Below are 27406 nucleotides of genomic sequence, written 5' to 3' on the forward strand. Positions count from 1 at the left end.
TGACACATGAAGAGCCCTCAATAAATTACCTGTTGAATGAATGAATGAATGAATGAATGAATAAAAACAAAACAAACCACTGACTCTTGCTCCACAATCCAAATTAAGCTTTAGGCATAGAAATGTACTAGAAATGTAGCAACATGTAAATAATGATGATTATCCTTCAATGGTGGGAAACAGGCAAATCTGCCTCAAAAAATCTATTTCTCTGATTTTTCAATTTGTCTTTATTGAGCATAAAATACTTTTATGTTGACTAAAATAATGCATTTAAAAAGTCAAGTTGTAAATGCAGACATTATATCATCATTATTGTGGCAATACTACAGTTATTACTCTGAGAATGAATGGAATTATGTAATTTAGGGATTGGATGCATTAAGTGTGTCTACAGGAGAGTGCGTACATACCTCAGCTCTGACCCAGAGGCAGCCTTCCACCCAGGACAATAATAACCACAGCCACTACCACCACCTCCCCATTCACCCAGCCTTCCCCAAGGCCCTCTTCCTCTTCCTCTCCTGGAAGTTTAGATCTGGACCCATCAACAGGAGAACACTAGAGGGGTGGGTGTGGAAGGTATGGATGGATCGGAGTTAGGCTGTGCTCTTTGGGTGACAAGGGCAATATCGTGGTTATGGGGGTGGGGGAGGGGGTGGGCTAAGCTGGCACACAGGAGGGGCAAGCAAGAACTAGGATTGTGGGAGTTGTGGCAACGGGCAAGAAAACGGTCTTCCCTTTATCAGCTGTAGCTGAGTATCGCCAATCTGGATGCTCTTCCAATCTGAAATCTATTTGTCCTAGGGACATTATTTGACCTCCTCATACTGTGTGTGTGTGTGTGTGGTGGTGGTTTTTTATTTGTTTTCTTGGTACAGTGTGGGGAGGTGATCCTTCACCTTCCTCCATGGAGCTGGGGAAGGAGAACAGATATCCTCAGTGGCTAACTTTGGCTGAGGCTCCTACTGAGAGCCGCTCCTCCTGACCAAGGCTGCAGGCTCAGCCTGAGGAATCCCTTCCAGCTCCATGGTGAATGGACACCAGCTCTGGTTCAGCTGTCCGTCCATCCTGGGCCTCTTACAGGGACACTCTTGTCCCACCCCTCTGCATACTAGGGACTTGCTTAGAATGCTTTTTCTGCTTCCTTTTTTTTTTTTTTAATTGCAAGTTTGTCCCTAAGAGTTTTCTGCCTCAGGCTGGGGGTGCACTGCCTACATCCTCCCATGGTTTGGTCAAACCTGCCCCGGGGTCCCTGAACTGGCCGCAAGGCCACAGAGTGTAACCAGACCTCCGGTTCTCCTTAAATCTGTCCTGGGAACTACACTGACGTACACACCCGCGTCCCTGAAAAGAGGATCTGGCCCAGCTACAACAGCCGCGTGCTGTCTTTCTAATGCCACCCAGAACTGCGTGAACAGGAAGGACCACGGGTGTTCCCTAAACCACCAGGCTGGGTGGCTTCAATGTGAGAAGAGGGAAACAAGCTCCTGCACAACTCGGCACGTCTCTGCCGTCTCCATCTTCTAAAAGCCACGGAGCCCACGTGCTGAGGGTGAACCTCAACGTGGGGACAGAACACTGACACATCTCAGAACAGCAGGAGATCAACACAGATCCAGGGACACATTTCAACAGCCACTCTATTTTAATATATTTTATTGGCTTTTCACAGAGAGGAAGAGAGAGGGATAGAGAGTTAGAAACATCAATGAGAGAGATATTCTCTCATCGATCAGCTGCCTCCTGCACACCCCCTACTGGAGATGTGCCCACAACCAAGGTTCATGCCCTTGACTGGAATCGAACCTGGGACCTTTCAGTCCGCAGGCTGATGCTCTATCCACTGAGCCAAACCGGTTTCTACTCAACAACCACTCTAAACAGTTGCTCAAACAGAGGCTCTTAGGCCAACCAAGAACTTAAAAACAAAAACAAAACAAAACAAACCTGGCTCTGAGATTACGAATAGAGAACACTGTTTATCTCTGAGCAAGACAATGACATTCAGCCACTAGGTGAGCAGATGTCATCAAGGCCAAACTCCACTCATCTCTGCGGCTTCTGCCTAATTACACCAGTTCACAGCCTTACCTGCTCTGCCGACGGGGCTGCTACTGGGGAGTCCCCAGCAGAGATTTTTCACCTGGAGACCACGCTAAGCAACACCCTTCGTCTGCCTCAAGTTTAAAGTGTAAACGAAAGAGCCACATGCTAACCTGACAAGCTCAGGGGAGGCCTGCATGGAAGTCTTGCAAACTCAGAGACTTAAAATAACCACAAAAGATGGTCTGAAAATTAAATATTTAATCTACAAACAGGTTTTAGTGGGTAGTCACGTCCTAGACAAAGACCAACTTAGATCTTCTTTTACTGAGCCCCGTAGCCTTTCCACCTTTAAGATAACGTATCTGTGAGATGTTTGGTTAACTTCCCTTTTTCTGGAACCCCTGGGGCACAACCAAATGTGGTGGGCACCAGGACTGATGCCTCAGATTCCTTCGTTATCGTGTTAATTGTTCCTCGCCCACCTAAGTTTGTGTCCATCATTTTACTTTTTATCCAATCCCAGAGGTTTCCCACGCTTTGCTTTATCCCACCCACCTCTCCTTAATCAGTCACCAATGCATTTCATGTAACCCACCTATGTCCCTCCTTTGATGGCAATGTATAAATAGAAAGGTAACCCTCATTCTTCGGAGCATTATCTCAATTTATTGAGGTTCTGCTTCCCGGAATATGTAGATAGTTTGGCTCAAATAAACACTAAAATTCTTTACAGGTTTCAATGTTTTTTTTTTTTGTTTTTTTTTCCGTTAAAAAAAGGCATTCTAGTCTAGACTCACCCAAGTTGTCCTTGGAATCACCAGAAAACCCACCAAGGAGAGAGAAGAGGAGGACTGCCAGGAATGGTGGGCGGCTGTGTGTTCCAGTGGCAGCGGCCCACGGTCTCGGCGACCAACACGGGTCAACCGCACCGTCTGCTCTGGCGTGGCTGTGGAAGGGTGAGCCGTTTACCCCTCCAAATGGGCCTCTCTGGGATGCAGATCACGCCAGCCCAGTTCATTTTAAGACCCAGCAGAGGTGCCAGGAGCTCAAAATACCTAGAAGTTACCCTTAGTAAAAGGGCATTTCCATTTGTAAGGGCAATCTCCATTTGTAAGGGTGTTTGCACGTCAGGGGGCCAGGCCTGCTTCTGCCAGCCCTGGAGAAGGCAGGAGCTCACATCTGCATGACAACTTCACCCTGGTGAGCTGAAGGCTTCCCCCAGAGCGGACCCCCCCACACACACACCAGCTTTTGTCTTTCGCTGCAGGTGGTATCTGAGGTGTCGGCTTCCACCATTTTGGCGACTTACACAGTTCTCCCCGGTCTCTCCCCTGGATACGTGTGATTAAACTTTCATTTGTTTTCCTCCTGCTAATCTGCCTCTTGTTGATTTGACTATTAGTCCAACCAGAAGAACCTCGAAGGTTAGAGGAATAATTCTCCCTCCCGACACCTGCTCTAAGTGGTTCCTCTCATCAGAAACATCTGTGGGCGCCATCCTGCCCCCAAAAGGTCCAGGCCGGCGGTAGGCAAACTCATTAGTCAACAGAGCCAAATATCAACAGGCGACGACTGAAATTTCTCTTGAGAGCCAAACTTTTTGAACTTAAACTATGTAGGTAAGTACAGTGTCATTAATTTAATTAGGGTACTCCTACGATGGCCTTTGCTAAAAAACAAAAACAAAAAAACCCTCAAGGGGCCAAAGAGCCGCATGCGGCTCGCGAGCCGCAGTTTGCCGACCACCGGTCCAGGCTAACGGCGTGGCTCCCAAACCCACACGGGGTGCCCTGAAACCAGCCACAAGGAGCAAAGACCATCCAAGGAGCCGCTGGAGGACAGACTCCGGAGCACAAAAACCACCGACGTCACATAGTCATCATGGAATCTAACAGGTGGGTATGTGTTCACTATGCAAGTCTCTCAAAGATTCCGTTTTCCTAACAAAACCCTGGAAACCATGAAAAAAAACACAAAAAAAACAACAACCACAAACTGAAGCAGAAAACCCGGTTCCTAAACACAGGAATCATTTCATCAAAGAAGGCCACACAGCCCAGCACGGAGATAATGAACTCTGCCTTCCGGGGTGAAGGTGATAATGGCCCCACAAGCCGGCTCAGGGCATTCGATCACGTCTGAGCAGTCCTTGTCACAGAAAGGGGGGAAGGGGCCCAGTGCGGCCCACTCCACCTGGCCCCCTTCAGAAGGCGGGGGCCCTGCAGGCAGGTAACCTCCGCGGGACGCTGCGCCCCCCGCATCCGCAGGAGGCAGATGGCAGGGAGGTTCAGCTGTCGGCCGGAGGGCGCGCGCAGATGAAGGCCCGATTCCTCTGTCCCCCTGAGCCCCTGACCCATTTCTCGGTGGGAAACGGAAGCTGCTGCGGTAAGACGAGCCGAGGGGCAGAGAGGCTGTGGCCAACACGGGCGGTTTCACTCGGCGCTCTCTTTTTTTCTTTTTCTCTTCCCCTGGGGAGGGCAGCCAATGGGAACTGCGAAGAGTGACAAAAGGCACCAGAAGATGCATTTAACAGGCAGCCACGTGGTTAATGTGTCAACCACACATGATTTCTTATATATAAAAATAATAATAATAATAAGATGCAGCACCCTGTCTCCATCCCCCACAAGCCGAGGTTCTTCTGCTCAAGTGCGGGGCAGCCACACCAGAGGACGCTCCACAGACCCACAGGTGTTCCAGCAAAGACCAACCTGAGATCCTGGGGCTGGGACACAAGGGCAAGTGGGCAGCGGGCACAAAGGGCCGTGATCGGAGGATGGATGGTCTCGGGATGAACAAACCAACCGCTTAGGGGAGGAGGGGAGAGACCAGGGAGGGCATCAGGGGAGTAGCGCCAAGTGAGGGGTCTGGGCAGCCCTGGCCCCGCTGAGCCAGGAACTGGCTTCTTAAGGTCAGTGCCTTGGACAATGCAAGCTGGAGGCCGGGGACCTCTCCCCGCCGCGCCCCAAACACGCCAGGCTTGTCCTGAGACCCCCCCACCGGGTGGGTTCCTCTGCGGCCCCTCGGCCGTTGGAGGTCTTGGGGCTGCTGTTGGGGGGTGGGGTGGTGTCTGTCTTTCTAACGGGTCACAGAGGCCGCCCGGGCTCCAGGGCCAGGGTCACCCGCTGCGGACATCTCCCGGGCCCGCCGGACAAGGGCTCCGGGTCTGCGGGACACCCGAGCCGGGTGGGAACGGAAAGGGCAACAGGTGCCTTGAAGTTTTCGGCTCCGGGGCCGAGAGGAGCCCGGGCGCCCCCAGCGTCCGGCCGGCTCCCCGGTGGCACTTACGCGCTAATGGGTCCACCGCCGGGCAGAACCGAAACTTTCTGGGGCCAAGCGGAAGACTGCGGGAGCGCGGCGGAGACGGCCATGACACGCAGAGCCCGCCACGAGCCGGTGCGGACTACAACTCCCGGCATGCTCCACGAGCTCCAGGCCTTCAGCGCCCGTCGGACCCCAGGGGCATATGGGCTCAGACTACAACTCCCAGCATGCTCCGCAGCGCTGAGGCTGGCAACTCCTATTTGCCTCTGGCTGTAGGTTAACCTTTTTCCATCTCTGAGGACGCACAGCAACCACCGATGTTGGGATCCTTCTGGAAAGCAGCCCCGCCCATGTGTGACTTTTTGAGAATTTGAAATGTGGCGAGTTTGAGTTGAATTGGGCATGTGTTGTAAGTGCAGAATACACTTGAGTTCAGACACAGTTGGATTAAGACAGCGTTTTTCAACCGCTGTTCCGCGGCACAGATGTTGCCTGGTGTGCCGTAGGTGCAGACAAGACAAGAATTTTATAATTTTTCACTATTTTGTTTACTTAATATTTCATAATAAAGTAATTATAAAATACTTTCTTTGTGTTTATTTGATTCCTATTCAAGAGAATTACTTTATATATAGTCAATATAGGCACAGAGTTAAATTTTTTAACATTTTCTAATGGTGGTGTGCCTCGTGATTTTTTTCATGAAACAAGTGTGCCTTTGCCCAAAAAAGGTTGAAAAACACTGGATTAAGAGATAGGAAAAAGCCCTGGACTTGGAGACAGAGACTTGGGTGTCAGGCCAGAGGAGAGATACGGACAAAAAACTGAGCCAGGGAACATTCATGACAGACTTGGCCTCGGACAATTTTGCCTAAGGCCTAAATGGAGCCAATTTTCCACCATCCTGATTCACACAGGATTTATTTCACACTTTATCTCCAACCCTTCTGTGTCCCTCCCTTCACCCCAATCCTAACCCAGCTTCCCCACCCCCACCGCCATCCCTCCAATAAGAAGAGAACTTTTAGGAATCTTATGTAATGATTTTGGGTAGAGATTTATTTGTGCATATGATACAATGATTTTTTTCCTGTTTTTATTAGATGATTGCAATAGTAATTCATATCAGTCGAGGCCGAATGATTTACAAAGCAAGTACTTTATACACATAACCTCATGTGCACCTCCATGGTCTGAGTAGAACCTGTCTTTGTGTTGTTGATACCATTTTACAAATGAGGACACTGAGGCTCTGAGAGATCCAAGGTCACAGTGAGTGAGTAAAGAGCTTGGATTTGCGGTTTGGGTCCAGGGTTCAAATCCCAAGAGACTGCTTAGCCAGTTTACTTTGGGGGTTCTTTTCTACTGGGCTTTCCATGCTTGTGGGCTTCTTTGTCCCATCAGAGGCAGCTTTCACAAATGAAAGCCACGAGAATTCAACAAACCAGGTGATGCCTGGGCTGGTGTGCTGCGGAGAAGAAGCCATGGAAAGCCTATGAATGGTACCTGGAGTTGATTGGAAGGTGTAATATAAGCAAGAGTCAGGAAGAGAAATGGAAGTAGAAAAAAACACACACACACACACACACATACAACAAAAAGAGAGGCTCTTTATCCACTTACTCTGAAACCATCTCATCTCCTTTCTTAGGTGGGGGGCTATTTCTTCCATAGGTGGTGGGTGATGGCCCCACCTATTGGTTAGCTGGTGCACTACCCAGCCTTCTCCAGCAGGTGTTACTGACCAGTTCTTAAAATTAGACCTTCGCTCTTTGCAGCAAGGTCAATGTCCTCCAAGGCTGGCCTCCTAATGGCAACTAGAGTATTGAAATGATAGCTGGAACTGAAGGGGCAAATGCTTTATAAGCTCTGCAGGCTCCAGCTGAGGGCTGTATTAGTAGTTACTTTACTCAATAAACATGTATTGCGTGCCACAGTGACTCTGCAAAGTCCCGCTCAATGAACTGTGGAAGATTCTGGAATCCCCATTTTCAAGGAGTTGTACCCAATGTTTCTTAATAGGGTACATGTCAGAATCAGCTGGGGAGATTTTCCAAAGGCCCCAATCATCCAGAGCTGAATCAGATTCATAGATTGGGACCAGGTCTGTATGGTCTGGGAAAATTTCATGTCTTAGAACCTTCTGAACTAAGCAATGATAATGAACCCATGAATGAATAAATGAAGGAATAAATGAAGGAATGAATAATAAACTCAGGATCCAAGAAATCTTTTTCTTGATGGCAATATAAACTTTCCAGGCAGGGAGTCCCTTTTCTGCAGTAGGACCTCCTGGGGTAACGCATTTCTTTCACCTCCCACCCCTGCAGCTGTAGCATCCCCAGTGTTATGCCTTCTGCAATGCTCTTTCTTGTACCACTTCTCTTTGCTCCCACTCCATGTCTTCTGTCCATCTCAACCTGCAGCACCAAACTCCCTTTCAATAGAAGGAGGCGCCCTCATAGGGGAGAGCACTGTGGGAGTGAGGTGATGGGGAAGGTAATGACTGGCAGAGCCCAAAGTGTTGGAGCAGACTTTTGAGGTGTCTGCGGAACTTGACCCCGACAAAGACATAGAGCACTGGGTTGACACAGCAGTGGCAGAAGGCAAAATCACGGCAGATGAGCATGGCATAATCCAGCTGCCGGGAGACCTGGCAGCTCTGAATGATATTAAGTTTCAACAGTGTCTGTAGGAAAAGGACCAGGTTGTAGGGAGCCCAGCTGATGAAGTGTGCCAGCACAATGGTGAGGATGAGCCTGACTGTCCGGTGGTGCCGTTTGGACCGAGACCGAGAGCGGAACAGAGTCCTGAGAATCTCCACGTAGCAGAACAGGATAATCCCCATGGAGAGCAGAAAGAAGACAATGTGCTGGTAGACTGAGGCCAGGTACCACTTGACTTCTGAATAATCACATCTTGAAAATCCTGATGGAGATTCTGGATCATGAAACACTTTGTGGAAGATGGCATCAGGGATGGAGGACAGGATGCTGACTGCCCACACAGCTGTGGTCACCAACACGCGGCATTGGAGGGTGTAGACTCTCAGGGATGAGAGGGGGCTCACCACGGACAGGTAGCGATGGATGGTCATGATGGTCAGGAAGAAGATGCTGCTGAAGAGGCTGATGGAGAAGATCATGTTGGAGAGCTTGCAGAAGAAGTCTCCCAGCACCCAGCCCCAGTGGTACACCAAGGCCCACAGAGGCAACAGGAAGGAGAACACCAGGTCTGAGAGGCACAGGTTGAGGATGAAGACATTGGTGAGGGACTCCAGGCTCTCATACTTCACCAGGACCCACAACACCAGAATGTTGCCCACCAGGCTGAGGAAGAACACCAGGCAGTACAGGATGGTGGTGTTGAAGGCTGCAAAGGTGAAGGTCTGAGTGTCACACAAAAAGCTCTGCGAATCATAATCATAAGGGGTGGTAGTCTCTGGGATGCCTGAGGGCTCCATCTAGACATTGAGAGTATCTGAAATGAATAAAGCAAACACTGTCTGAAATAAAGAATATACAGAAACTCAACTGTAGATCAACATACCCCAAGTGTTAAACCAAAGATCTGGAATATGAGGAAACAAAAAACACCCGACCAGAGAGACAGAAAGAAAGAAGAATCCAAAAGTGTGAGGATAGCGTAAGGAGCCTCTGGGACAGCTTTAAGCGCACCAACATCCGGATTTTTGGGGTTCCAGAAAAAGAGAGAGAGCAGGACATCGAAGGCCTATTGAAAGAAATAATAGGGATTCTTAGACTTTGGTGGCCAGCAGAACCACCTCAAAAGCTGATAAATGGGGAGATTCCTGATCCCTCCCTTCAGAGGCTGATTCCATGGGTTGGTGGATAGTGCTTGGAGTAGAACAGTCACATATAACACTTTTCTTTTCCTTATGCTAAAGAAAGTAGAGGTGATTTAACTGGTTATACGTTTGTGACAAAAAACTTTCCCTGCCTGGTAGAAGAAATAGACTTACAAGTTCAGGAAGTGCACAGAACCCCAAACAAGAGGAATCAAAGAGGACCACACCAAGACACATTATAATTAAAATGCCAAGGGGCAAAAGACAAAGAGAGAATCTTGAAAGCAGTAAGAGAAAAACAATTATAATAGTTACCTACAAGTGAGTACCCATACGACTGTCAGCTGATTTCTCAACAGAAACTATGCAGGCCAGAAGGGAGTGGCAAGAAATGTTCAAAGTGATGAACAGCAAGAACCTACAAGCAAGATTACTCTACCCAGCAAAGCTATCATTCAGAGTTGAAGGTCGGATAAAGGAGTTCATCACCACCAAACCAGGATTACATGAAATGCTGAAGGGTATTGTTTAAGAAGAGGAAGAAGTAGAAGAAGGCAAAAGAGGGCAATTGGGGGTGATCAAGCTTTCAGGGGAGGGAAATAGGGGTGACCAGACTGGCAGAGGAGGGAAGTTGGGGGCAAACAGGCTGCATGGGAGTGGTTAGGGGGTGATCAGGCTGGCAGGCAGAAGCAGTTAGGGGCAATCAGGAAGACAGGCAGGTGAGCAGTTGGGAGCCAGCAGTCCTGAATTGTGAGAGGGATGTCCAATGTCCAATGGGCAGTTGGACATCCCTTGAGGGATCCCAGATTGGAGAGGGTACAGGCTGGGCTGAGGGATACCCCTCGGCCCCCATGCACGAATTTCATGCACCAGGCCTCTAGTTTAAAACAAAATATATTTTACTTAAAAACAAACAAACAAACAAACAAACAAACGTATAACCAGTTAAATCACCTCTACTTTCTTTAGCATAAGGAAAAGAAAAGTGTTATATGTGACCATTCTACTCCAAGCACCATCCACCGACCCATGGAATTAGCCTCTGGAGGGAGGGATCAGGAATCTCCCCATTTATCAGCTTTTGAGGTGGTTCTGCTGGCCACCAAAGTCTAAGAATCCCTGTTAAAATGAGAGGAAAATGTAACTTTAAAAGGAACTCACCTGTACCTCTTTCCATGCGTCTTGAGGCAGAAATGGTGCTTCTCATATTTTGCTCAGAGAAACTAAAGGCAGAAATGGTGCTTCTTATATTTTGCCCAGTAGTCTGGAGGAAGGTGGGAGATGGAGTCTTGACTAATCCCTCCCCTTCCCACCATGGGGCTTCCTACCTGGAGTCTATCAAGGGTAGGTTTGGGTAATTTTGGAGTTAGAAGGAATGTGAAAGGATAATGCATTATTTATTTATTTATTTATTTATTTATTTATTTATTTATTTTCAAATATATATATTTGATTAATCTCTTGTGTTTACTTCCAAAGTTTCTCTTTGCAAATTCAACCAGTTTATTTTTGCATGAAATCATGATCTAGAGAGTATCTGCCTCCTCAAAGAGTTACCCAAATGATCTTGCTTTTCTATTTGTTTTCTACAGAAGTTTTTATTGTTAGTATAATACTCCAAACTTCCCCCTCTGGCCAACTAGTCCTTTTGTTCATTTGGTAGAATCTGTAGCAGATAAGACATCTGGACCTTGGAGTGGGAGCAAGAGAGCTCCTCCTAAGTTGTATCCCTAGGTGCTCTCTGAAGTGGGGCGTGATGGAACTTCTGGGGGTGATAAAAACTTTGCTATCTTGTTGTGATGTGGCAATAGAGATATGGAAAATATTACCAATGTGTGCTCTTCATCAAATACTTACAAAGGCAAGGTTCTGGGTGACTATCCATGTATTTGATACTTTAAGAAGCCTTACTCAATCTAAGGTAAATAATGACATTGGCTGCTGGTTCTCCATTGTCCTAGAGAAAGTGAGCAAAGATGGTCTCAGGGTTTCAGATTGCCAGCTCAAGTTCTGCATGAGTGACTCGAAAATTTCTATATCTGTCTTTAAAGAAATCCTTCTCGCCGAAACCGGTTTGGCTCAGTGGATAGAGCATTGGTCTGCGGACTGGGGGTCTCAGGTTCGATTCCGGTCGGAGGCATGTACATTGGTTGCTGGCACATCCCCAGTGGGGGGCGTGCGGGAGGTGGCTGGTTGGTGTTTCTCTCTCATTGATGTTTCTAGCTCTCTATCCCTCTCCCTTCCTCTCTGTAGAAAATCAATTATTATATATATATGAAATCCTCCTCCTGTGGCTAGATTTCTGGAAACCAAACCACCTCTCAATCTGCAGTGGCCAAATCATAATGCAAACCAAATCTACAGCCTTGCAGGGTATCTTCTGTTAAAGTGAGGGCATTGGGAAAAAGAGATCCTGAAAATTGGGACAGGAATGTATGGGAAGATCCCAAGGAAGCTGGGGGTATAGAACCCCTCCGTGGCCAATAGAAACAGCCCTTCCACCTCTGTGGCCCACCAAGCCATCATCGAACGGAGGTGTTATACACAAGACAGGACCAAGCAGGCCCTGAAAGCACAGGTAAGTTACATGAGGGAGTGACCCAAATGCCCACGGCCCCTGCTCTTGCTACACTGCCTTCTTACGCCCAGCCACACACCTGTGACCTCATGAGGAATTCCCTGTGTCCAGTTGAATGAGGAGGAGAAAAACTCATGTCTGTTTTGCAGATGCTTCTGCAAGATCTGCAGACACCTCCCAAAAGGGGTCCCCTGGAGAGGCACTGCAGCTTCCTGCTGGACACCCCTGAAGGGCAGTGGTGAAGGGGACTCCTCCCCACAAGCAGACCTTGGAGCACTGCTCCTGCTTGTTCACTTGCTTGGGAAGAGCAATGGGTACCCCCGCGCTCAGTCTTACTATTTCTAGACAGTGCCTGGGTCCAGGCCCACCCATTGCAGCCTGTGCACATCACGTTTGTGAGTTGATTTCGGACGGGAAATCTTAGTTCCCCGATCCCCAGTTTGGGGTATAGAGTGGAGAGGACTCTCACTTTTATTTTTTATTTTATTTATTTATTTTTATTTATTTATTTATTTATTTATTTTTAAATAAATCTTTATTGTTCAGATTATTACAAATGTGATCCTCTTCTCCCCCTCAATTGCTCCCCTTCACCAGGTTCCCACCCCACCCTCTGTCCTTTCCCAATCCCCCGTTGTCCTCATCCATAGGTGCACAGTTTTTCTTCAGTCTCTTCCCGCACCCCCACTCCCCTTTTCCCTGAGAATCGTCAGTCCACTCCCCTTCCATACCTCTGATTCTATTATATTCACCAGTTAATATTGTTCATCAGATTTTTAAATTCCCTTGGTTTTTAGATTCACTTGTTGATAGCTACGTATTTGTTGATCATAATTTTTATCTTTATCTTCTTCCTCTTCCTAAATAACCTCCTTCAGCAATTCATATAATTCTGGTTTGGTGGTGATGAACTCTTTTAGCTTTTTTTTTTTATTTGTGAAGCTCTTTATCTGTCCTTTGATTCTGAGTGATAGCTTTGCTGGGTAGATTATTTTTGGCTGTAGGTTCTTGTTATTCATCACCTTGAATATTTCTTGCCATTCCCGTCTGGCCTGCATAGTTTCTGTTGAGAAATCAGCTGACAATCTTATGGGTGCTCCTTTATAGGTCACTACCTGCTTTTCTCTTGCTGCTTTTAATATTCTCTCTTTGTCTTTTGCTCTTGGAATTTTAATTATGATATGTCTTGGTGTGGTCCTCCTTGGATTCCTTTTGTTTGGGGTTCTGCGGGCTTCCTGGACTTGTAAGTCTATTTCTTTCCCCAGGTGGGGGAAGTTTTCTGTCACTATTTCCTCTAGTACTCTTTCGGTATCTTGCTCTCTCTCTTCTGGAATCCCCATAATTCTGATGTTGGTTCGCTTGAAATTGTCCCAGAGGTTTCTTACACTATCTTCAACTTTCTGGATTCTCTTATCTTCTCCCTTCTGCAGAGAAGTGTCCTCTGGCTCTTTGTGTTCTAAATCTTTGTCTTGATTCTTGCGATCTTCCAGTCTGTTTTTAGGACTTTGTATAATATTTTTTATTTCAGACAATGTTTTCTTCATCTCTTGTTGATCCCTTATTATTTCTAGTTGCTCCCTTTTCATATCCTCATAGGTCTCATTTATTTTATCGGCCTTTATTTAGGATATTGTTGAATAACCTTATAACTGTAGTTTTGAACTCAATGTCCAATCTTTTCTTTTCCTCCATCTCCTTCCTTTGTGTCCTTCTTCTTGTCTGCATTTTAGTTGTTTCCCTGATTTGATGGAATAGCTTTGTGTGCTAGGTGTTCTGGTAGAGCCCAGTAGCACAGCCTTCCCAGTTACCTGCAGTGGACAGTCTTGGTGTAGCCCTTTGTGGGCTGTGTGTGCAGTCTTGTTGTTAAGCCTTGCTTATTGTTGGTATCACTGGGAAGCGTTGATCTCCAAGCCAATTGGCTGTGAGGATCAGCAGTGACTCAGCTAGGAGGGTTTCCGTACTCTGCTTGAATAGGGCGGGGTCTCGGGGTGGCACAGACAATCTTTGGTTCCCTGTCAGTTTCGCCTTAGAAAAGTCCTGTTCGTGGAGAGTTTTGGAAGATTGGTTGCAGGCGTGCGCGCACCTCTTTGGTAAAGGCGCAGACAAGCTTTGGATTCCTGCAAGTCCCTCCTTAGAGAAAGCCAGCCTCTGGCAGAGCTTCTGTGCTCAGCCACAGGTAGGGCGGAGTCTCGGGTTGGTGCAGACAAACTTTGTTTTCCCTTCGGCTCCTCCCCAAGACCCGCAGTAATGGCCTCTGGCTTCACACACCACCAAGAGATCTCTGCCCACTGCCTGACAGTCTGGCCTCTCCCTGTCTGGGGCCGTTTATCAGAGCAATAGGGGGATTCTGTTTTCCTCTCGGACAAGAAAGCCAGCCGCGTTAGCTGTTCGCCCTCTCCGTGCCAGGAGTAAGCCAGTAGCGATCTCAGCCCGGCCCGCCCTCTCTGCGTGCAGGGAGTAAGCCAGCAGCAATCTCGGTCCGGCCCTTCCTCTCCGCACCGGGATTAATCCAGCGCCTTTTCGCGCACACAGTTCTCCATACCTTCACAGTTCCTGAGGTTCAGCGTGCCTTCTCTCTCCTTCCCAGATGGCAGAGCCTCCTCTTAGCCAGCTGTCTGGCGCTTCAGGGCAATGCCTCCCCTGTTTTTCAGTTCTAAATTCAAATTTGTTGTGGTAGGCTGCATTCGGGTGTCTACCCTATGCCGCCATCTTGGTTTCTCTCTCACTTTTACTTCTACAGAACATGTAGCTTGCATTTCCCATTTCTAGTAAAAAAAGGGAAGGGTACCTGGTCATCCTTCACTTTCACTTGGCCAAAGTCCAACTACCCATGAGCACTGGAGCCTCCAAGATTTATTTATTTATTTTTTTGGTTCGACTTTATTGAGGTATGTATTAGGCAGGATTCTACCAGAAAAAGAGAATCAATAGGATGAAAAAGCAATCCCCCCCCCTCTCTCTGTGTCCCAAAAATGTATACATGCTTTATAGCTGATAGCTCAATTGATCTTTCTTTCTTTTCAGACTTAAGCCATTGGGATTAAGAATTATTCAAAGTGTGTATACATTTTTTGGGCCACCCTGTATGTATGTATGTATATATATATATATATATATATATAGATATATATATATATACACACACATACATACATACATACCTACATGCATATATATGATATTTAGATATATTTATAAATAGGTATTTACATATACTATCAAATCATATATTTATATATAATATAAATTATAAATATATGCAGTTACTATATACATATATATTTATAGATACATTTATGATAACAAGTATGCACACAGTTACAATAACAAAATCATACTTGTTCCTACCACTATCTGGGTACAACTGAGAATGTACTAACCCTTTCCCTAGACAGGTTTCAAAGTTCTTGGGTGATATTCATTCTTTTCCTGGATATCTGGTAACTTGAATACATAATGTACAGTTATTTGTTATATATTACATTAGAGGATAAGAGAAGGAAGACAAATTTATCTGCTTTAATACATACGTAAATAGACATATTCATGGCTAAATAAGGAAGAGATACTTATCACAGTTCTGGTTCACATTTCTGCATTTGGCCACATAGTCATAACTGGTATTAACCACTACCTTCTTTCACTACCCATTCCATACTCTCATTGCCCTCTGCAAGTACTTTATTTTTATTTTTTTAAAGTATATTTTATTGATTTTTTTACAGAGAGGAAGAGAGAGGGATAGAGAGTTAGAAACATCGATGAGAGAGAAACATCGATCAGCTGCTTCTTGCACACCCCTTACTGGGGATGTGCCTGCAACCAAGGTACATGCCCTTGACTGGAATCGAACCTGGGGCTCTTCAGTCTGCAGGCCAATGTTTTATCCACTGAGCCAAACCGGTTCTGGCGCCCTCCACAAGTACTTTAGTTGGTCATGGTTCTTTGCTGATCCAACCCTTCATTCCTAAAACCTGGACCATTAGCATTTCAGCACGTAGGACTAAGAGACACCCCGAGGAGTCACTCATGTTTGAGACATATTCTTTCTTACATCTACTGTGTAGTGGCAGGTCCGTTTCATGCCAGCCTGTGCAGTGAATCCCTCTGTTGCCAGTTGATTCAGAGATAAGAGGACCCAACGTGTCTGGATGGCAGCCTCAGCTTCTAGTTCAGTGGAATCATTGTTGTGTCTCCCTTTGGAACCAAAACCTCAAGATCAGTAGAGCATGTGGGAATTCTGGTTCGGGCGGGAATGAAAGGGTTCTGCTACCTGCCAAACACAGCCACTGGCTAGAGCCACAGGGCGTGTGGGGGGAGTGGCATGCAGCCTCAGTGTGCACTGGACGCAGCTGGGACCCTGGGTCAGGGTGTGGGGAAGACAAGGAACAACGGTGAAGCGCCCTCACCTAGCAGAGTGGGCAGAGGAAAGCCACTGCAGCGGCTGGTGAGACCTACAGCCCGGAGAAGGCTGCTAGACCTGGGACCTGGCCTTTGGCTGAGGAATAAGTCACTTCCAGCCGTAGCTGGAAGGGACCCAGAGGAATACACGCTCCAACCTCTTTCTCCTCCCCATTCCAACCCACCCAACTCCTGCTGGTACCTTCCCCTGGCACCAGCAAGGAGGCGAGGGTGCCTGTGATACAGCCCGTTCATGGGAGCACGGGGCAGGTGGAGAAGATGCCAGTTCAGAGCAATGGGAGATCCATTCCCAACCTGCCCCATCCAGTGCACGCTTCCCTTCCCACGCTGTCCCTCTGCCTGAAGGCTCTCCTGGCTACCCTCCCCCAGTTCATTCCTCCTCCTCCTCCTAGGCTTAACCTTCCCCCTCCTGAATATGTCAGGCTCTTGTGTTGATTGTGGTTTTTTGCACCGTGTCATTCTTCAATGCACAGCTCTTCTTACAACAACATTTTTATCCAATAATGACTTACTGAACAATCATAATGCCAGCAGCCAACATGTGCTGAGCACGGATGCCAGACACGGTTGCTATTTGTTAGACGGTTGTCTAGAACAGCGGTCGGCAAACTCGTTAGTCAACAGAGCCAAATATCAACAGTACAACAATTGAAATTCTTTTGGAGAGCCACATTTTTACACTTCAACTTCTTCTAACGCCACTTCTTCAAAAAACACTTGCCAAGCCAAAACTGGTTTGGCTCAGCGGATAGAGCGTCGGTCTGCGGACTGAAAGGTCCCAGGTTCGATTCCGGTCCAGGGCATGTACATTGGTTGCGGACACATCCCTGGTAGGGGGTGTGCAGGAGGCAGCTGGTCAATGTTTCTCTCTCATCGGCATTTCTAGCTCTCTATCTCTCTCCCTTCCTCTCTGTAAAAAATCAATAAAATATATTTTTTAAAAAATACACTCGCCCAGGTCGTGGTATTTTGTGGAAGAGCCACACTCAAGAGCTGCATGTGGTTCGTGAGCCGCAGTTTGCCGACCATTAGTCTAGAATGTAAGCTGGTCTTGGTGATCTGCTTGACCAATAGAACCCAGTGCAGGGGACATCCTGGGATTTCTAGGTCATAAGAAGTCTGCAGCCTTCAGAATGTCTTGGGACATTCTAATTGGGAGCCCTGAACCACTATTCTTTTTTTATTATTATTATTTTTTTCAATCTCCATCCGAGGATATTTTTTTCCCATTGATTTTTAGAGAGAATGGAAGGGAGGGAGGGGAAACATTAATATGAGAGAGATACATTGATTGGTTGCCTCCTGAACTGCTCCTACCTGGCTGGGGATGGGCTTGCCTGAATCGAACATGTGACCCTTCAGTCTATAGGCTGATGCTCTATCTACTGAGCCAAACCAGCTGAGGTTGAACCACCACTTTTGAAGTCCACCACCATGAGGCTGCCATGCTGGTAAGACCTCCTGAGAGCTTCTGGGCCCAGCTTACCTGTCTCCTCTGCCAAAAGCCATCCACCAACTCGGTAGCACCAAGGTACCTCCATTGATAACACACACACACACACACACACACACACACACACACACACACACTCACCAGCTGAGTACCGCTCAAGTTCTTGAGACACAAAATTATGAGAAATAAAGAAATGGTGCTCATTTTAAGCTTCTGTTCGGGTGCTTTATGAGACAGCATACAGACCGTGTAAGATTGCTTAGGGAGAAATCCCAGCCTATTTTTCCATCCCGCCTTCAGCCATCCCACACTCTCAGATAAACATCAGCACCCGGAGGAGGAGTTTCGTGAACTCTCCGCAGCTTCCCTTTAATGTGGCTTGAAAGCTGGTGCGCTCTCTACTCAGCTTCCACCTGCAGCACAGCCGGGAAATCCCCCAAGAGACAGCTGAGTTGCTCTGGGCCCCCTGCCAAGTCTTCACATGGCACCCCTTAAGACTGAGAACAAGGTGAAGATGTCAGCTATCAATACTCTTATTCAATCTAGTGCTGGAAGTCCCAGACAGCTTAATAAGCAGGCGGGGGGGGGGGGGGGGGATACTGATTGGAAAGGAAGAAATAAAACTGTCCCTGTTTGGAGACGGCATGATGGCCTACATAGAAAATGCCAAAGAATATTTAAAAAAACGACAAAAACAAAAAACTGAAACGATTCCTAGAATAATAAGCAAAGCTGTGGATACAAGAGCAACATGTAAAAGTCAATTGCATTTCTATGCAGCAGCAATAGAAGTGTGGAAAGCAAAGTTAATATACAATTCATGTATAATATTTCTCCCAAGAAAGAAATACTTATGCATAAATCACCAAAACGTGTACAAAACAGGTATGCTGAAACCTCAAAATGCTGATAAACCAAAGGACATCTACATAAAGGGAGAAACATACCATTTTCATGGGTTGGAAGATTCATCAGAGTCAACATACAAGAGACATCCTTGCCTTGTTCTGGGCTGTCCTCTAAAAAACCAGAACACACACTATATGATCCCACAATTGCACTGGTAGGCATTTATGACAAAGAAACAAAAATTCATGTTTTCAAAAAAACTATGCATGATGTTTATAAAAACATTAATTATTCTTAACAGCCCCAACCTGGAAACAACCAAAATGTCTCTTAACGAATGAATGGCTAAATTCCATGTCATGGGCTACTACTGAGGGGTTTTATGATTAGTAACCCCCCCCCAAGCCTCCCCCCCCCCAAAAAAAGCTCTCTCAAAAGGTCACGTACTGGGCAATGTCATTTACATAACATTCTTGAAATGACAAAACCATGGAGATGGTAGGTAGGCTTGGTTGCCGGGGTTAGGGATGGCGGGGGCAGGTGTGACTACAGAGGTAGCAGGAGGCAAGTCACGGAATAGCGGTGAATTTAAGTCTGGAAGGATTGGGTGTATGCAAATTAAAGCTGTCGGATGTCATTTTTTTACCCATGTGTTTGGCAAAAACTAGAAAGTCAGATTGTTAGGACGAAACACTCCTAATCTCTCCTACTTGGCCATGTTTTCTGGGATATATTTTGTGAGAAGCCTTTTCCCATAGCTCGGGGCAGACGGCTGGCTCCTGCAGAAGCAAGATAAGACGGAATCCCCCTTCGCCTACTGATCTGTGACCTCTCCCCCCTTAATTCCCTTGACCCACTTGTGCCGGCCCCTGCCATTCCCCCGCTTGACTGACGGGCGCTGCCACAACCTGACCCGATGTTGCATACTTTTACCCTAGATCAGAGAACCCAGCCATCCCACACACTGGTCTCAGCCCGCTGTGAGAGAGCGCCATAAAATTTCTTAAAAACTCTCATAACTCCTCTTGGCCTGGCTGCTTTCTGGGGACCTACCACAGATCATCTTGAGGGCTGACAAGGCTGGGAAAAGAGGCCCCTCAAGGCAATCTTATGTGAGTGTGAATTGGTACAGCGCAGTGGTCAGCAAACTCATTAGTCAACAGAGCCAAATATCAACAGTACGACGATTGAAATTTTTTTTGAGAGCCGAAAACTGACTTCTGCACATGGGACACGAAGTTTCAATCTCACCGTATGTGCACGCCCATACCTGGTATTTTGTGGAAGAGCCACACTCAAGGGGCCAAAGACTTGCATGTGGCTCGAGAGCCGCAGTTTGCCGATCACCAGTATAGCGTCCTGAAGACAGGCTGGGACAATGCAAGGCTGCCCATGCCCTCTGACTGGGCAGCTCCTCTCTTAGGCTGCACACCCAGAGAAACGTGGCTGGGATCACCAGGAGACAGTGGGAAGATGCTCAGGGGAGTGTGGTTGGTTGCAAAGTCTGGAGTGTCTGTCCCTACAGAATGGACACATAAAACGTTGATACATGGACACGCAGGAAGACAAAACAGAAATCAGAACTACATTTACTACAGCTGCATGGGTCTAGCTCAAACAAAAACATCATGCTGCCCTGGCTGGTTTGGCTCAGTGGCTAGCGCGTCGGCCTGCAGACTGCAGGGTATCGGGTTTGATTCCGGTCAAGGGCACATGCCTGGTTGTAGCTCGATCCTTAGGAGGGGGCCAATCAATGTTTCTCTTTCATTATTGATGTTTCTCTCTCTCTCTTTCTCCCCCTCTCCCTTCCTCTCTGAAATCAATAAGAATATATTTAAAAACAAAAGCATCAAGCTGAATAATAATAATAATAAAAGCATCCCAAATGATATTTGATGGCACAGAGTCACTTTTGTAAACTAAATGCACACGCGCTGGAGTTTTCAAGAACATAAATACGTATTCCTCTTGGCACAGACCGCCAATGACTGCGGCAGGCCACGGTGAGAACATTCCATTCAATTCTGTGCAAAAATGTTCCAGGCATGATACTGGGGACTGATGGGTCAGGTTTGGGAACCAGAACAACCTCTTCTGAATGGGTGGCTTTCAATCTGGGCTCCACACCAACTCACTCAGGAAGTTTGAAAACACTGATGTCTGGGTCTCATAGCCGGAGGTTTCAGTTTGATTGACATGGAGGGTGGGCCTGCACTGCCAGGATTTTACAAAGTCACTCCCCTCCTCCCTCCTACCCCCGCCCCTCCCCACCCATCTCCTTCTCACCCCAATGATTCCAGGCACAGCGAGATTGGGCACCACCGCCCAGGGCTCAGATTTCATATGCCAACCAATTGCTCTGGGGAATCCTGTCATTTAGGCAAGCACTGATGACACTTGGGTCCTCAGCTTTGAAACGGGAGACAAAGGCCTTGCAGGCTTGAATGGCGTGATGGGATGTTGGTCACTGACTGCCCCTTAGAGGCGGCTCCACAAACCGCAGCCATTATTATTATTTAAATGAGAAGATCATTGAATTCATCAAAGTTAGAAGAGAGAACTGTGAATCCTGATACACCCACATTTTTTTCTGGGAAAGAGGGAGTCCTAATACCAGGGCTGAACCCCCCTGGTCCTGAGTCCCACCAGGTCAGGAAGGAAGCTGGCCTTGTTGGCAGCTTCCATTTGAAGACGCTGGAGAAATACGTGGCTGGCCACTGCCCTCTACTGAAACAATACTGCCATTTCTATGTGGAACAGACTTGTCCTGTGATTGCACTTGAATGCCAACTCATTGGGGATGAGGCTGGATCCTGTGTGAGCACTCACAGAAAATGTTGTCCTTCTAAAGAAATCCCTGTAATTATAAGAGGGAAGCCATGGCACTTTCTTATTTCTGTTCTCAGCATTTGACACATGCTATTGGGAAAGAAAGAATCTATTGTCACAAACACAACTCATCACACAGCAGACCCAAGGGCAGGTGCTATGATCTCCTCTGTTATCCAGATGAGGACTCTGAGGCCGGGAAGGTAAGTCACACAGCCAGCAAGCAGCGAAGCTGGCTCCCGAGTCTATTCCTAACGCCGCTGCTATATTGCGTCTTGAATGCCTCTGGCTCCTTTGACTTGATGACGCCAGTTGTTCTGCAGCCCGAATTATTGTCCAAATATGTTTTCTCTGCTCAACACATCCTTGTCTGTGCCCCATTCCCCTGTGACACATTCCCTCGCTTCCCAGCAGTGAGTCTGCATCAGTTCTCGCTCCCAAATCCCTCAGGAATTTGGCTGTGACCTGCGTCTCTGATTGGCCCGTGCTCTCCCCAGATGCCCTCACAGATGCCCGCATTATACACGCTCAATCAAGGAACTGAGACCTTTACTCGATGTCATGAAATCCCATGATGCTGGAGGAAGCCAAATGAGTTCATGACCTCTCTGAGACACTCCTTCCCCTACCTTTACGCTCTGGCTGGACTGAGCCACCGGAGCCCCCAACTCATCAGTCTTTTCTATGCTTTCAGGTGTTAGACTCATTTAAATCCTTTGGTCTCTCCTGTACTTTCCGCTTTGTCCACCAGGGGGAGTCTTCTGCTCTTAAAGCCTTGATTTCTCCTTTGCACAGGTCAGCTATTGAGTGCTGGAAGTGTGGCTGGTCCGAATTGAGTTGTGCTTATGCACAAACTATACGCCAAATATTGAAAAATTAGTATGTCGTGTGGAATTTAAAATATCTTAAGAAACTTAATAAATTGGTTATATGTTGAAAGATACTATTAATAGTAATTCTACCTATTTGTTTTTAGATTTTTAAAAATGTGGCTACTAAAAAATTTTAAAATTGTACATGTGGCTCGCTTTATATTTCTATTGGACAGCACTGGTTTAGAGGCTCCCTCCCAATGGCAAACTCTAAGGTAGGCCTGCAGAACCCCAGGGTTCCAGGGAACCCAGTCTGAATACCATTTGCTTGACCTGACGCATGAAGAAACCGAGGCCCAGATTGGCCAACAATTTTCCCAAGGATATCAAAGTGATGGAATCTAGAGTTTAGATTAGAATCCAGGTGTCCTGGATTTTTCCTCTTCTACCATGGAAGTCCTCGAATGCCACACAAGGTAACGGACATAAGACCCTTTGCTGGGCTGTTGAGGTCCTTTATCAAGAAATGTCACCTTGGGTCTCTCCCTGCTTCCTTCCACAGGTCTGCACAGCCAAGGGGCTGTTCCCTGCCGCATCCTATGCCCATCCTGTGAGCATTTCTCCACTGCCTGCTGCCAATCCCAGCCCCTGCTTTAGGCCTCTATCCGGTGCTCCCTCCAGAGCGCCGATAGCTGAACTTGAGACCCTGAAGACAAGCAGCAACTGTTTACCCTTTGTCTTAAACCACCCTCTTGACCTGCCCAAACCCAGTTCTATGCAGGGGGTTGGGGGGAGCATAGTGGCTCTTGCTGGAATAAGTCCCATTTAGCTGAAAGGATGAAGAAACAGCCGGATAGACTTGCCCCATTCTGACCGCATGACCAACCTACACTGTCACCCCTGAGAGCTCACGTAGGCCACAGGCACAGCCTACGGCAGGGTGACCGGTTACCATGTGGCCAGTGACTCACATGGGAACTGAAAGCACCCCTCACTGGAGTGACTTCTCTAAAGAGGACACCTGAGTCAGCAGTGAGGGCACCGGAGACCAGGCCAGACCCTGAATTCGCGTCAGGGCTCTTAGGCCCTAATCCCCCCCCCCCCCCCCCCCACACACCTGTGCCACAGCCCAGCAGGATGGCAGCATCGTGGCTCAGCAGTTGTGTTCTTAGTGGTCAGGGCTGAGGCCCAGAACATGTGTATGTGGGTTTGTCCAGGTAAGAAGGTCCAGATGCTGCCTTGTTTCTCCTCGTCACGGAGGCCCCATGCAATGGGGGCCAAGGGTCTCGGCCACGCTCTGGGTCTGCGGCCTGAGTGTGGCAGGGTTGCTTGGGCCATCACTGCTCCATGCCTGCAGCCTCATCTCTCCGTTTTCTGGGCCTAAATTACCGAATGGCTGAGTCATGGGCTAACAGAACCTGTCTGTATGAGTCAGCAGTCGCAAGGTGAGGGAGCTCTTCCCAGTTCCAGCTGTGCCACTTTGGACTAGTCACTGTATGTCTCTGAGCCTCAGCTTCTCACTTGTAACTACTTATTACTTTTTAAAAAATTCCTTTAAAATTTAGTAGTTTAGCCTGGCCGGCGTGGCTCAGTGGTTGAGCATCGGCTTATGAACCAGGAGATCATAGTTAGATTCTTAGTCAGGGCACATGTCCGGGTTGTGGGCTCAGTCACCAGTGGGGGGCATACAGGAGGCAGCTGAACAATGTTTTTCTCTCATCATTGATGTTTCTAGCTCTCTCCCTCTCCTTTCCTTTCTGAAATCATATATGTATATATATGATTATATGATTTAATACATATATTTAATAAAGATTTAATAAAGATTTAAATAATAAACACTTGTTATCTCAAACACTTATTATTTCTTAGGCCAGGAATTTAGGAACAACTCAGTTGTGCAGTTTTGGCCCATGATCTTTCATGAGATGGGGTCAAGGTGTCTGCTGGGGCCCCAGTCATCTGAAGGCTGGACTGGGGCTGGAGGATCTGCTTACTGACAGCTCACTCACATGGCTATTGGCAGGAGTCTCTCCATGGGGTTGCTTGAGGGTCCTTCTGACATGGTAGCTGGCCTTTCCCAGAGTGAGCAATCTGAGAGAGCAAGACAGAAGCCACACTCAATTGTGAAATAGCCTCTAAAGTTAAACTCTATCCCATTTGTTACCCAAGTCAACCTGTTGAAGGTTGTGAGTACCAGGAGGTACAAACTATTGGGAGCCATCTTGAAGTCTGGCTACCATGATAGTGTTAATAACATTTGCTCTGCTCGCCTCACAGAGCCATCATAAGTTTTGTTTGTATAACTTCAAGAAAATCCATTAATCAAAGGTGCTTCTGCTAAGGGTCAAGACAGCAGCTGCTAAAAACAGCTGTACTAGGGGCTGCTGGGGCTGGGCCCTGAGACCATCAGAGGAGCACAGGAGGGCCAAGGAGGAAACTTGGTAGCTCAGAGGCCTCCAGCCCTCTTTGCTGTCCCCATGTGAAGGTACAGAGTGGAGATGATTAGGAAGTTGGCCTATTTCATATGGGTGCTCACTGAAGGGAAGTTCTGCTTATCCGTAAAAGTTCTCTTTCCAAGGAAAACAGGTGGGCAAGGTTCAGGAATTCCAGGAGGGGGACTGAATAAAGATGGGGCTTGAATTGTGTCCTAGCCCTTGGTTCTGACCTTCAAATGAGTTCATTTGCCCTCCCCAAACTCCAAAGATCTGCCTAAATGAGAAGGTCATTGTTATGACCTTGTGGCAAGACTCACCCAGGTCATTCCTCAAAGAATCTCTCCTGACTTCGTAAGTAGCCATAAAGAAAGAATAAGAATATTTTCAATGCTTTGCAACTATCAGAAACAACTTCTCAAAGTTGAGTCTAAATCTTTCCGAGTTCACTTATGTCCACTCCACTCTAAGGATAGCCTAGGTACGACTGATGCATAACCAATCACTCTGAAACATAAGGGTGAAAGGCGGCAATCATCTTCTTTTGCTCTTGATACTCTGGGTTAGGAATTCTGGACAGGCTTGGCGGGACTATCTGTGGGATGTCTCATGGAGCTGCGATAGGATGTCAGCTGAGGGTTCAGTCATCTGAAGGTCAGCCTGGGCTGGAGGCCCAAGGTGGCGCACACTCACTGTGGGTAGCTGGTGCTGGCTCTGGGCTGGAAGCTCAGCTGAGCTGTCCACACGAATGCCTTGCCAGGGCCTCTCCAGCAAGGCTGTCTCAGAGTAGCTGGGTTTCTTATATGGCGCTGGATTCCCCTGCAGCTGGTGTTTTTAGAGAACCAACTGGACTCTGTATGGCCTTTTCAGTGTCACTTGACCTACAGTTTATTAGGTATAAGCTACTGTGGCCCGCTGGGTCCAGGCGAGTCATCAGGCTAGCGTAGATTCAAGGGGCTGAGAATTAGACTCTGTCTCCTGATGGCGGAGTGGCAAGGTTCCACTGCAGATGGGTGCGTGGGATGGAGAAGTAGCTGGGGTCATCTCTGGGAAGTACCATCTTCCACAAACTACTAGAATAATTTCCTACACTCGAAGGCCTGCATTGAGTAATCCATGAACATCTCATTGCATAGAGTCTAAGACCACTTAAAGATTCTCTAGAATAATCTTTGTTATTAGATGAGACCTCGAGAGCAGAAGTGGCTTCCCCCAGCTCACACAGCTGGTCAGAGGATTAGTAGAAAGAACCTAAGTCAGCCACCCACTTGCACTTCATCTGCCCTTGGTATCATTTCCTTCCTTCTTCCTAACAGAAGAATAATTTTGTGCAGGCATCTATTCTGCCCACATGGTCCATAGCCCCAAAGAGAGCTGAGCCTGCAATGTCGCTCATGGCAGGATGAAGCCTGCAGATGAAGCCACCGTCCCATGACAGAGTAGAAAAAAGTCACCAAAAAGTGGAGTTGGAGCCACTGTATAGATCAGCCATAAGCCTGCTCTACTGTCCTTTCAGTTGTGAGTCAATGATCTCCTTTTTGTTAAAGTCACTTTTAGTTCAGCTTCTGGTTACGTGCAGCTAAATGCCTCCTAATTAAAATACTCCTTCTGCCTGGCCAGCATGGCTCAATGGTTGAGCATCAACCTACCAATCAGGAGGTCATGGTTCAATTCGTGGTCAGGGCACGTGCCTGGGTTTCGGCTGGATCCCCAGTGTGGGACATGCAGGAGGCAACTGATCAACGATTCTCTCTCATCATTGATGTTTCTCTCTCTCTCTCCCTCTCCCTTCCTCTCTGAAATCAATTAAAAAATGAAAAATAAAAACCTTCTGTTTCTGGCATTAGCCCTGACCTTAGGAAGGAACCTTCAGAGAGATTTAGCTTACATGCCAGGCCTACGCCTCAGGAGTGGCCATTGTGCCCCGACCTGACATTTTCTCTCGCTCTCTGTCCCTAACCTCCACCTGTCACGGGTTCAGTCCCTCCAGAACCCACTCTTATTGCTCCCATTATCCTCAGTTACTGCTCAGGGTTGGAGTCCTCTGCTCTTCCCAAATCTCACTCCAGTGGCTACAGCCATATAACCTACTGTTGTCTCAGATGCCCTTCTACCCACACTGGCCACCTTCCTGAATTTGGAAGGCTCTGTGGTTGGAGTCCTCTTTCTTGAGTTGAGTTCTGCACCACTGGGTGCATGGCTGGCTGGCCACCAGCACCGGATGCTCACTTGGTTTCCGTGTGTTGTACTGTGCAGATGCTGGACACTCTACCCCTGCAGATGGACAGAACCTCCTCCCTCCTCTGCCCCTCCTTTTGTGTCTCCTCCAGGACATCCCCTTGTAGATCTTCCTGTTGGACACTTTGGGGGAAATGCTTGAATTGGGAGATACAACATCCCGTAGTTACACCTTCAACATCTACACCTTCGCAGAACAGAGTCAGTCATGTCTCACAGGGCAGAATGCTCATTTGTATACTGTTCACGTTTTATCATATTTCTCTCCTGCTGGTTGGAGAATGAGGTCATATGAGATTGTGAAAGCAGAATAAGTAGTCTCTGCCTCCGATAAGATTTGGAATGAAGTACTAGGTGTGCATAAAGAAACATGCAGAAAGCCATCTACATCAGTTCTCACTACGATATGTTCATCTTCGCTTGAGGTCTCTGTGTTCATCCTCACCACCTCTCTGTGGCCCCAAAGGATTTCCTTGCACTTCAAAGGATTTCCTGCTTGCTAACAAATATCAGGCTTTGGGGGCAGAATTCATTTTGAGACTTGCTCTCCTGGTGACCCGGAGTGAGGTTTAGGGGCAGTGGGGGGAAGAGAGGGAGGAGGTACACACTCATTAATGAGCAGTGGGGAATTTGCTAAAGATTTCAGGGGCTTGTGGGGGCAGTCAGGGG

At 47.4% G+C, this 27406-nt stretch overlaps 2 protein-coding genes across 5 annotated transcripts in view; both read right to left on the reverse strand.

Annotated features, from left to right (window-relative positions):
• Positions 1–5479, reverse strand: part of FYCO1 (FYVE and coiled-coil domain autophagy adaptor 1) — a 64628-nt gene extending 59149 nt beyond the window's left edge. The window contains exon 1 of one of the 2 annotated variants that reach the window (XM_036432072.2): positions 5337–5479. The gene's annotated coding sequence lies outside the window, so the exon portion shown is untranslated. The remainder of the gene's footprint in view (positions 1–5336) is intronic. The other variant, XM_036432075.2, reaches the window with a different exon arrangement.
• A 1461-nt stretch (positions 5480–6940) lies between these two features.
• XCR1 (X-C motif chemokine receptor 1) lies at positions 6941–24240 on the reverse strand. Of its 3 annotated transcripts, XM_045579498.1 has the most exons (3): positions 23907–24240; positions 18522–18586; positions 6941–8793 (listed from the first exon to the last, which is right to left on the reverse strand). In XM_045579498.1, the coding sequence occupies exon 3, from the start codon at positions 8774–8776 to the stop codon at positions 7754–7756; it is 1023 nt and encodes a 340-aa protein (XP_045435454.1). In that variant the 5' UTR covers positions 8777–8793; positions 18522–18586; positions 23907–24240; the 3' UTR covers positions 6941–7753. The 3 variants fall into 3 exon arrangements, with proteins under 3 accessions (XP_045435454.1, XP_036287974.1, XP_045435455.1); XM_036432081.2 differs by lacking the exons at positions 18522–18586; positions 23907–24240 and adding an exon at positions 10979–11134; XM_045579499.1 differs by lacking the exons at positions 18522–18586; positions 23907–24240 and adding an exon at positions 10149–10468.
• Between the last annotated feature and the right edge of the window lie 3166 nt (positions 24241–27406).

Source organism: Pipistrellus kuhlii, unplaced genomic scaffold (genome assembly GCF_014108245.1).
Source record: "Pipistrellus kuhlii isolate mPipKuh1 unplaced genomic scaffold, mPipKuh1.p scaffold_m20_p_11, whole genome shotgun sequence".
In the NCBI taxonomy this organism is placed as follows: Eukaryota; Metazoa; Chordata; class Mammalia; order Chiroptera; family Vespertilionidae; genus Pipistrellus; species Pipistrellus kuhlii.

What these genes read in the sequence shown, in the direction of transcription:
- XCR1 (XM_045579498.1), bottom strand. Translation starts at nt 8,776, where the DNA reads ATGGAGCCCTCAGGCATCCCAGAGACTACCACCCCTTATGATTATGAT.